This window comes from Rhagoletis zephyria, unplaced genomic scaffold (genome assembly GCF_001687245.7).
Source record: "Rhagoletis zephyria isolate East Lansing unplaced genomic scaffold, Rhagoletis_zephyria_1.1 Rzeph_scaffold_00747, whole genome shotgun sequence".
NCBI classification, from domain to species: Eukaryota; Metazoa; Arthropoda; class Insecta; order Diptera; family Tephritidae; genus Rhagoletis; species Rhagoletis zephyria.
In genome coordinates, this window is record NW_016157831.1 from 1 (window position 1) to 12,383 (window position 12,383).

The 12,383-nt window shown below is 37.0% G+C and overlaps 1 protein-coding gene across 1 annotated transcript; it reads right to left on the minus strand.

The window, feature by feature from the left end:
* Positions 1-9,998: 9,998 nt before the first annotated feature.
* LOC108361373 (uncharacterized protein K02A2.6-like) lies at positions 9,999-12,383 on the minus strand. The gene is made up of 4 exons (XM_017613986.1): positions 11,847-12,383; positions 10,702-11,320; positions 10,485-10,632; positions 9,999-10,377 (listed from the first exon to the last, which is right to left on the minus strand). The coding sequence occupies exons 1-4, from the start codon at positions 12,381-12,383 to the stop codon at positions 9,999-10,001; spliced, it is 1,683 nt and encodes a 560-aa protein (XP_017469475.1).

Genomic DNA, 12,383 nt, shown 5'->3' on the forward strand with positions numbered 1-12,383 from the left:
AGTAAAGAGAACGACCGCAAAAGCAAATGCATTCTCGCAGCTGTATAGTTTTTACATGCATACATATACAGTGAAACCTTCCTTGGGCGGACACTCACCGTCAGTCATTTTTTGTCCGCCCAAGAGAGGTGTCCGCTCAATGGAAGGGAAGCTTATTTTAGTACTTTTTAATGTTTTAATTAATTGAATAGTCACTATTTCTCATTTGAATAAAAGATATTGATATTGCATCGTTCAAACAAAAATGAGCATGTCTTTTTTCAAAAGTGCATATTTCATTTATGTGCGTAAGTACATATTAAGTAATAACAAAATAAAAATAAATATTACATTTTAGTCCATAAACTACATAAAATCATAGATTCATTACATAAAAAACTGGGAAATTGTCGATTGACGTAAGTTTTATTTTTAATTTTTTTCAGTGTCAGTACCTTTTTCATCAATAGTTTTCATGTTTTTATCAGTAACAAAATCCAACCAGAAATCTAAATTTTCGGTCCATGTATTTATTATTATCTATTGTTATAAATTCATCAGAATTGGAATTGGATTCTCCAAGGGTTTCTGGTAATTCAAATAACGAACCTAAACCACTGCGCAAAGTAAACTAAATGTGTGCATAACAATCACATTTTATGCGGGAAGTCCTCTTTTTCCATTTAGTAGTCCGCCTATGAGGAGTTCGCGTCCGCTCAATGGAGGTTTTTGTTTGATTTGTTATGAAAAGAAATCTTAATGTCCGTTGATAAGAGGTTCGCGTCCGCTCAATAGAGTTTTTTGTGTAAATTTTATGCAAAATAACTGTCCGCGTCCGGCCAAGAGAGTGTCCGCTTAAGAGAGAGTAATTTGTTCCGAAATTTATACTTAAAACTTGGTATAGGAAAAAATGTCCGCCCAAGGGAGGTGTCCGTCTAATAGAGGTGTCCGTTAGGAGAGGTTTCACTGTATATGTATGTATGTGCATATTACTGCCAGAATACTACGCACATACACACAAATGTACATATTTACAACTCACGGCAGCATACATACATATGCACATAATTACACGCATACTCAAATACAACAATAACTATTTCTTTCATAAACGCATGCGCGCATTTCTCAAGGCCAAGTAAATTCATTCATAAAAATAACCGCAGCACATCTCCCCGCAAATTCATCACCCTCAAACGCAACTTTTTCAATCCGACACAAAAATTCTAAAATCTTAAAATGAAGAAATCTCGGCCAGCCAAGTGAAAAGTGGCAACTATTTCTCTATATCCAGTAAAATAAGTTATCTCGAATTTTGGAAATTTTTGGTAATTTTTGGCAAAACACTCTATTTCTATGTTACATAAATATCAATATTTCAATCATTAACTAGTTTTTGAGATGTAATTTTAATAAACATTAAATAAAAGTGTACGTTTTCTGCAGGAAATTACATTGATTTTTTTTTAATAAAATCAAAACTTCTAAAATCGCAAAAATATGTGGTTTTATCGGAAGTTCACAGATGTAACGTGGCAACTTAGCTCGTTTTCATATTTTTCGGTCCGAAATTGTAAAATTTTTGTCCATGACGCGCCACAATTTTTGTACAGGTGGGTCAATGTGCCTTGAACACAATTTATATATATACAAAAAAATTATTTTATTTATTTTTTAATATTAAAATTTTCTACACTTCAAAGCGTTTATAAAAATATATTTACATATATGCACGGACGATTTTTAATATTTTTCAACCGTAAGCAAATCTTCAGTACCATAAAAGATTCAAACACATCAAAGTACAAGCAATGCAATGTCCAAGCTAGTGGTACTCCACTGTACATGTGTATATGAAAGTATGCATGTATGCGTGTAAAAAATGCCAGTGTTTAACCCATTTTAGCGGACATAGTTTTTTCGGTTTCAGCTGGTTCCAACTGTTAATGAAGCACAATTTTTATGGTTAATCTTGATGAAAGTTACATGTATCGTCGAGAACACGGTTACATGCAGAATTTTAAATTAATTAATATTATTCTCCATACAAAATGTACAAGTATTGCCATATTCAATGCAAAGTTATGCGAAAATCAAAATATTTCGTAAACGTAGGGTTAATGGTTTCGCGCACGTGCCAATCTGGAGGCGATTCGCAGAAATTGAATAATTTGTGTTGATGGAAGCGGCGAGGGGAAGACGAAGGCAGAACAATCGTATATATGTATGTACATATGTACATTTATAAATGCATACATACTTACATTTTCATTTGTTTGTCTTTTTGCTTGCATGAAAAATTTGGTAGCAGAAATAGGTAATATCAATGAAATGCAGTATACAAATATGTGCTTTATAAATTTAGGTTTATTAATTAATTTGATATGTAAATGACAATGTGGGGGACAAATATGCATATGAGTAGCGAAGCTGCCACCCATCCAATGGCAGCTTCTTACACGACTTTATTAGAAAATATTTGAAAACTTAATTATTTCCATAAATATTGAAAATGTTGAAAAATTTTTTAAATAGTTTCGGCTAAGATTAGCGATCTTTACTAATTGCAGGGAAAATCCGACGTTTTCAAATTTTTAGTATTATTTTAAAAAAAGTTTCCAAGTCGAAAATAATTAAAAGTTGAATTATTTCCATAAATATCGGAAATACGAAAAAAAAACATACAGACTTTCGACTTAGTTTAAGGAGATCTCTACAAAAAAATGAAAAATAATTTTTTTCAGTTTTTTTTTTTTTTTTTTTAAATTTACATGTCCAAAAGGTTTAAAAACTGCGTTATTTCCATAAATATCGAAAATTTGGAAAAAATGCTTAAATAGTTTCGGCTTAGTTTAGCGAGAGGCCTACAAAAGTCACAAATGATTTTTTCACAGGTTTTTGTTTTTTTTAGTCCAATACCAATACAGTTTTTTACTTGAAAATATCACTAAAATTGGAAAATGTGATATAATATTTTCGATTTATTTTAACGTTGTGTGTACAAATCACCGAGAAGAAATTATTTTTTTCCCTAAAAATCTATTTACAAAAAAATTTTACTCCAATAAAGTTTTATAATTGAAAATCTAACAAAATATTACAAAAATCAACCTCTATATAACCTTTTCGATTTATTTTTACAGTATTTGTAGAAATCACAGGAAAAAGGGATTTTTTCACAGAATGTTTTCACAAAAAACACAAACACTTATGGGCGTTTTCTATTTGCAATCATTAATAAAATGTCACAAAAAATCGGAAAATGTTATATAATATTTTCAATTTAATTTCATGTTACTTGTACAAATCACCAAAAAAATAATTAAATTTTTTTCCTAAAACAATTATTTTCTCAAAAAATCAAACACTCACAAAAATCATCAATATTCATATTTAATTAACATGCCAAACGCTCTCGTGAGATTTAGCTCTGTCTATTCCAAATATTTGTCGCTCTTAAAATGCGCTTCGCCAGTTTTGTTGGCTCGAAAAATGTGGCATTCACAGTTCTTGGACCTTCTCTATAAATATACGTTCTCTGTTCTCAATGTGTAAGCATTCCGAAATCAAAGCGAGACAGTCTAGTACCATTTTTGTCAATGTATTGTGTACTTGAGTGCCGTTTTTGTATATGTGTTGTGTACATTTTTATTTATAAACGTATGTGTTCCTTTTCTTTCGTACGTGTTTATTGATATATCTGTACTGTAGTGTTTTCGGACGGTACTAGCTCTTACTGCCAATATAGGAGTATTACATATATGTGAATCATGCATTTATACTAACACAAGCAAACATTTATTTGATAGGCTGTCTCCCTTTGATTGCGGAATAAAAACACATTGTGAAGATACGTTACTATCGATTTAGAAGTATTAGATATATACGTGAAACATATGCGTTTTAAATCGACGCTTTGCTCGATGCTCTTTGCTCGCCGCTCCACTATGTTTTTGGCCTAATTATATTGCGAATAAAGAAATTTTGAATAACATCAGATAATATTATTATGATTATGATTACTATTACTATTGTGAACTCCTGTTATATGCCCAAACAAACATTCCCAAATTAAAGCGAATTCAGATGGGCATTTATGATCGCATGATGCAAGTGTTAAGATAATAAGAGCTGCAGAACTGAACCACTCAGGAACAATTTTTTACAAGGGCGTGTAATTTCTGGTGTATACTAATGACATCGATATCATCGGTAACAAAAACGTCGAAGTCTGTCCTGCCTTTTCCAAGTTGGGTAAAGAAGCAAAGCGATTGGGTTTGGTGATCAACGAAGACAAGACGAAGTATCTCCTGTCATCAAACAAAAAGTCAGAGCAGTCCCGTCTTGACACCCACATTACTGTTGCCAGTTGTAATATCGAGAAAGTAGAGAATGTCGTTTACTTGGGAACCAGCATTAACACCGATAATAATGTCAGTATGGAAATCCAATGCAGAATCACTCTAGCCAACAAATGCATCTTTGGACTGAGTAGGCAATTCGGGAGTAAAGTTCTCTCTCGACGTACAAAAACCACACTATATAAGTCACTCATCATGCCCATGCTGGTATATGGCGCAGAAGCTTAGACAATGACAACATTCGATGAGACGGCTCTTGAAGTATTGGAGAGAAAGATCTTAGGGAAGATTTACAGGCCTCTGCGCGTTGGCGACGGGAGTACCGCAGACGATGGAACGATGAGTTGTATAAGCTTTACAACGAAATAGACATAGTGTAGCGAATGAAAATACAGCGGCTCCTCTGGCTTGGCCACGTCGTTCGAATGGGAAGCGACGTTCCAGTTCTGAAAGTATTTAAACTAATTATTTGAGATCAGTGCACGATGGCACATAAAAAATTGCTGGGGTCCTTGATCCATTGTCGCGGGATTTGCATGGAAACGTTCAACCATTCGGGAATGTATTGATATTGCCCTCAGGAGATTTTACGCAAACATTGTCTGTAATTTCTTGATTAACACTAGATAAATGCTTACCTGAAATAGTCAACATTGTCGCTAGACGAACATACATATATACACTGCATCCGAGGGATTTTCGCGACAAGTACTGGACATTGGGAACGGAAAGCTGCCAGCTAACGAGAGATTAAGACGAATTGTATTGCCTGATAATTTTTGCAACTAAGGAACATCGAAAGGAGAACTGATGGAAAGAATGTTTCTTAATTAAGAAAATTAATTACAGGCTCAGTGAACGAGCTATTCTTGCTGCGAAGAATAAGGATGTATATCAACTAAATAAGAGTGGTATTGACAACAGTCGTTGCTTGAGCTGGTCTGCTCTTTTACCAGACTGCCAGGCCACTTGCTCACTTTGGTGAACACCACTAATGTTATTCAATCCAGCATTCAAAGTGACAACTGTTTAGCTAAGGGAGAGCGGGAGACCAGGGCTCAAATCGTAACGTCCGTTCACGGATCGAAAACCATACGAAAGAAAATTACGTGATATGTCAGGCAGTATAAGCTGAATGAGACAAAGACTATGTTCACGTACGTCATAATCTGAAAAATTTGTTTTTACGTGACGACGTGACGTTTTGTTCGTATGTGACGATTCGAGCCCAGGTTTAGAGTTGTGGTCGAGTTAGAGTAGTTGGGGAGGTAGGGATTACCTTTGCGAGTGTTTGTGTATCGAGCTCAATGAGTCCGTATGGTTTATAGGTGCACATCAAGTCAGCTACGCACTTCATATGCCTGATATGCGAGAGAGAAAGAGAGAGAGAGAGAGAGATATGCGGGCAGGCTGATGAAGCGGTGGCGCAAGATGTGACCGTTTCACCGTGTATTCATTGTGGGACTCCATTGGAGTAGTCATACTCTAGCTGCCTTAGCCTGCTGGGCAATGAGCTGGGATTTATCCAGGGATGCATTCGTGCAGAGCCCCAGTGTGGTTTGTAAGCAGTAGCTTAATACCATGCCAAAAATTACCCCGGGAGTGGAGTGTCGGTGATGATCAAAGTACCGTGTGACAGCCAAGCTGGGTTAGCGTTGACTATAGCTGAAAATGCCAGCGACGTATCACTTCACTAAGTTCAGCGAAGAGATATTTCAGAATTACATAAAAAATTCATACCCAATTAAACACGAGCGAAGTACCTTTAAAAACAAGTGCATCTGTGTGTTCGCTGTTCTTTGTTTAAGCGGGAAATGCATAAGTCGCTTTAACAATAACATATACGTCGATAAACACCGTTGTGGAAAAAGACGAATCAGTTAATTATCCAACGGAATTTTTGAGCTCGATTGATCTTCCAGGGATGACCCCACATACTGAATTGAAAATAGGTGTGCCAAATATCACGTTGCGGAATATTAATCAGCTAAAACTCCGCAACGGTACGCGACTCGCAGTTAAGAAATTGATGAAGAACGTAGAGTAAGTAAAGATTTTTACGTGGCCTTTCAAAGGTGAAGAATTCCCATGATTCCGACCGATACACGATTTCAATTTTAAAGACTGCAATTTCCAATTCGATTGACATTCGGAATCACAATCACTAATGCTCAAGGTTATCCTTTGGAAAAGTGTGGTTTAGAGTGAGATGCGGATTAGTTCTTAGATGTTGCGTGTTCCCGTGTCGGCAAACCAGATATCCTTGATATCAATGCAGAGATGGGAAACACGACAAATATTATGTGCACACAAGTACTTATTACAAAATCAAACTCATATGAAACGTATGCTTTGTTTCGTTAATAATTTATCATCCATGTAACAGGAATGCCACAGCAAAGCGTGGCAGGGTATAGCTAGTCTATATATAAAAATAAGTGCACGTTTTTGGTGTGACCTCATAACTTGAGAACGGCTTCACCGAATTCAACCAAATTTATGTGGTATATTCGATCTATCATGCAGATGGTTTATGCAAAGTTTTCCCGAATTCGGAAAAGGGGGCGTGGCACCACCAATACTAACTAAAATATAAAAATAAGTGAACGTTTTTGGTGTGACCATATAACTTGAGAACGGCTTCACCGGTTTCAACCAAATTTATGCGGCATATTCGGGCTATCATGCAGATGGTTTAAATATGTGAAGTTTGCTTGATTTCGGATAAGGGGGCGTGGCGCCTCTTATTTTTGGTCCCTGTTTTGAAGTAATTTCCGATATTATAAGCAATGCAGTTTTGTGGCACAATCCGTACAGCTGAATGATGTGGTGAAACGCTCAAAATTTTTAAATTATAAAAGAACAAATTTCCTTTGACTTTGATGTAACTTGGAAAAATATTTGGCGCCTTCACGCAGTCTTGAATGCTTTGCCTTACCACCATTAGCAAATTTCTACATATCTTATATATGAAGCGCATCTTCATGATCACATTTTCCATTTCGTGTATGTATAACCAGAAGATATCTTAAGTGAAGCCATTCTAAGAGACTTACCCAATAAGGGCTAAAAAAGTAGGGCTTCGGAGCGGAGCAGAGCAAAGGAGCAAAAGATTTTGGGTAGAGCGGAGCTGGAGCAAAAAGCTATAAAAATTCATTTTCTCCTTAGCTCCTTAAAGAAAATTAAATTTACTTATTTTCTTATTTTTCCCACTGAAAAACCTTGTTAAATAAATTGTCATTCTTTTTTACTTGACAATACTGTTCATTGCTAAGCTGACCAACCGTCCTCCTTTGAGGAGGATTGTCCTCCTCAAACGTGATTTGCCCTCCTCAAAAATTTTGTCCTTCTCTGTTCTCCTTTTGAGCAAAAATGTCCTCCTTACCCTCCTTTTCGAGTTTTATAGCATTAATGAAATTTTCGAAAAGTTTCGTTCAAAATATTATTATTTTCCAATCGTACACATTCATTGTATTTAATAGGCGTATACATTGTTTAAATTGCAGTTAAATGATGTAAACTTTTGATTCAACTAATCGCCTGTGAAAGTTGAACAGTGTAACCGCCTTTTAGCCTTAATCAATAACATCCCAATAAACACCAACAAAATATTTCTCCAACCTTGGAGAAATTCATAGTTCTCAAGTTGATATCCAACATCATTCTCTAACTCATCTCTAACCGACGCGCAGATACGCAAAAAGTAATAGTGCAAAAATTTTTAATTATCAAGTAAAAAACGAAAGCTATATAAAGACGAAAATTACCAACAAAAAGTAAATAATCTTCAAAGTATCCTCAAATAATCTTGAGAGAAGATAAAACTCGAAGTGAATCAAGTGGTAAAATTACTGTCGGCCTGTATACTGTGAAGTGAATTATTGTAATTCTATATTGATTAACTACATAATACAAAAGGAGTAATAAAATGAAAAATTAATATTTAAATTCATCTATGTATGTCGTTTCAATCAAAAAGGTATAATGTATTTTACTATTTTAATTTCAGTATTTCAATGATATGTTTGAGACCAATTGGAGAATTACATTAGAGTTCAAGTTGAGAACTAGCATTTTCTCAACTTGAGAAACAGTCATTTTTTCATACAAAGAAAAATGCCCTTTTTGTTGAGAACGCTATGATCCTCCACTTGAGGTACTGTTGAGAAACAACATTGGAGATTTGAGAAATACCTTAGTTCTCAATTAACCTCGAATTGAGCTCAAACCTAAATGTTTGTTGGGATTTTACCCTTTACAACATTGAAAGACTAGCTAACGACGCGTCTCCACAGGTGAAAGTTATTGCCTACCATATGAGTGAAAATCTCTCAAGTATATTTATGTTTATTACTTAGCATTACAAATAAGATTCAATAGGCATTAAATTAAATAAATTCCTTAAAGTATGATTTTTATAAATTAAGAAAAACTTTAAAAGAACTTCTTCAAACGGCGTCCTACAAAAGCCCTTCTGAAAGCTCTTTTTTGAGTAGCAGAAGCCTTTCAATTTGTGCCGCTCCATACAAAAAATGAAGGAGAAAGGAATTACTTTCAGAAAACCTTTTGGATACGATTTTAGCTCCTGATATTATCTACTGGGTAGTATTTATGTATGACCCCTCAGTCGTGCACCTGATCAGGAACTTGCACTTTTTCGGCATTCGCCTAAAAAATAAGATTTTAACCAAATAAATTAAACAGAAAGAAGATATTCAACATGTTAGAAAAAATGTTTTGTTATCAGTTTTCGACTACTAATTACAGAAGGCTTAACCTTTTTTTCATGGCAAAAATCTGCTAAAAATTAGGACAATTTAAGTGTGGACCTAGATATTAAAAAAATATAACATAATTATTGGAACGGGGAAAAGTTAGATTTCGCAGGCCTGTTTAATCCAATACAAAACAGCTTTTTATTTTTATATTATTTATTTTTAAATATTTTCTTAAAAAAATATAGTTCATTCTATAACAAACACACACCATACAAATTCACATTTCAAACTTTGTGCAAATATAAAAAATTCAGCGCATTTTCGCCAAAATTTTGCACTTTTTTTAAGAGTTTTGCGAAAAGTTTTGCGTATGCAGTTTTATAGCCCATTGAAATGTTGTACTTGCTTTTCCTTAGATTGTAGTGCATAGGATTGGCTAAGCCAACGAATTCTAATAATTTTTGGTAGCGACCGTAACCACTCCTTTATATGGACCTGTCCGATAATCCGGACGAGAGTCGCATACAAAATTGCAGTGCTTCGATTAATATAAACGCGTGTTCTTGTATTTTCTTTTATTTGCTTTATTAAGGCCAGTTGTCCAAAGCAGTATTGAACGAACTAGCGCGTACGAATGCAAAATGAAAATGAGCGCAGTTTCAATGCTTACATGAATATTTATAGGCAATCATGACAATGCAGAACGTCAGTGATGCATTTTTTTGCGTACCCAAATGCACAGCACAGGGTTGTATTTTCGACAGGACATTACAGTGAGTCCACATGTATATCAGATAACATAACATTTATGGTATAACATAAAACAATGAAGTAGATTAATATGTAAAAACGATGGTTGTTACAGAAGTAGATTAATATGTAAAAACGATGGTTGTTACAGTCTCCCCCTAGGATACAGAAATCGACCCGATGATGTATCCTATTTGGTAATCTTTCGAGGTCGTCCTCGACGTCTTAACATGTTGACTGGTGCTTCAGGAACATTGTCAGAGCTACGATATGGTGTCAATGATGATGCATGGTATGTGCCCAAAGGATACTGGAGATTGTCCTCATGAGCAATTACGTAGGAGGTGGCACCTTGTTTGTCAACAATCACGTAAGGCCCATCTCGGCGTGGAATAAACTTTGGGGCTACACCCTTTGCAGCATTACTCAAAACGTGAGTTGTCACAAGCACTTTTGCTCCAATTTCTAGACCTTCTTGGTCGCGTCGTCGGGGATTGGTGACGGCTTTATTAGCGTCTTGTCGTTTGTGCTCATATTCTTGCGTAGCCTTGAACACGTCGGCGAGCGTGCTAAGATACGGTGTGATTTCAGCAATGAAATTTTCGGAGTGAATGATAGCTCTTAAGTCATGCTGACGTCGTCGATTGTGCGTAATTCACGCCCAAATGTAAGAAACGCAGCAGTATGCCCAGTACTTTGGCATCGTGTGGTGTTCATCGCAAATCGTATGGCTGGCAACTTCTCTGCCCAGTTACGATGTTGTCTTCCTACTAATATGGACAACTGCGTCTTCAAATCTCGATTCTTCCGCTCCACAGGATTTGCTTGAGGGTGATAGAATGGCGTAAACACTTAGCATATATCCAGACAGAAAGCAACCTTCTGCATCACACCTGACACGAATTGCACACCGTTGTCGCTTATTATCCGCCTTGGGACTCCATAGCGCAAGAATACCTCATCTATAAGCGTTTTAGCACAGTTTTCAGCGGATGCTTCTTTCAGTGGGAACAGTTCCACCCAGCGACTAGCCACGTCTTCAATAATATAAATCCACTGCAGGCCATTCGCGTCTGGTGGTAGTGGTCCAAACAGATCAATGGCTATGGCTTCAAAACGCTGTTTGCTGGAAACTGTCTGGTACTGTCCCATTGGCTTCAAGTTGGTTACCTTATAGCGTTGACACTCGATACAGTTCCGGACATGTTTCTCAACGTCTTTTCGCATACCTGGCCAATAGTAACGCGATGATATTTTAGACAACGTCCGGTCGATTCCATAATGACCGGCAGTGTCTTTATTGTGGAAGTTATTTAAAATAGCCGGGCGATCGGATTCTGGAACAACTAGCTGGGCCTCCTCGCTCTCCTCGTCGTTGTAGCAGTAAAGCACGCCGTCATTCATGGTGAAACCTCGTTTACTCCAATGCACCACATCATCAGTTTCTCCCTCGAAACAATCAATAATTACTTTTAAAGTGGGATCACTAAGCTGGCAGTATTTCCTTCGCTCCTAGACGTGGAAGATCAGCGGCGAACGAGCATATATTGCATGATTCTTTGGATTCATGTCCATCCGCACAAGGTGGCCTTGACAACATGTCTGCCACGACATTTATTCTACCAGGTTTATAGTCGATGGTCAGATTATATGGCTGTAGGAGCAGTGCCCATCGAGCTAGGCGTCCAGTCGGTGATTTGAGTGACATAAGCCATTTAAGCGGCCGGTGGTCTGTGATGAGTTTTACCTCGGATCCCTCAATGTAGCCACGATACTTTTGGACAGCCCACACGATGGCAAGAGCTTCTCTTTCAATGGTAGAGTAGTTTTGCTCCGCTTTAGTCAAAAGCCTACTCGCGTATTATATGGGGTGTTCATCAGCACTCTCCCCCTGGATCAAAACTGCTCCTAGAGCGTATCCACTAGCGTCGGTTTTCAAAATAAATGGAATAGTTTCGTCGACTTGCTTCAGGATGGGCGACGTTATCAACAACTGTTTCAATTTGTCAAACGCACCTTGTTGGTCATCTGTCCATACCCAAGTAGCATTCTTTTTGGTCAACTGTGAAAGTGGTTTTGCGACATCTGCAAACTGTGGTACGAAACGCCTATACCACGAACAAGCTTGGAGGAACGATAGCAACTCTTTGGTGTTTTTCGGAGGTTTACGCAGTGATATTGCAGTGACCTTATCTGGATCTACTCGTATGCCAGCTGATGTTAGGATGTGTCCAAGATATTTAACCTCGCGACAAGCAAACCGACATTTTCCTTTGTTGACCTTAAGGCCAAATTGGCTTATCCGTTCAAAAAGCTTGCTGAGATCTTTAAGGTGCTCCTCGAAGCTACTGGAACATAGGATGATGTCGTCAAGGTACGCAAATATCGTGAGCTTACTTAAAGATGCTTTCAGTCGATCAATCAGCCGCTGAAACGTTGCCGGCGCATTTCGCAATCCAAAAGGCATGCGCGTAAATCTGTACGTACCAAACGGGGTAATAAATGCGGTCTTGTCCTGGTCTTCGCTCTTAACACCGATTTGCCAATAGCCTGCCTGCAGATCCAACGTTGACAT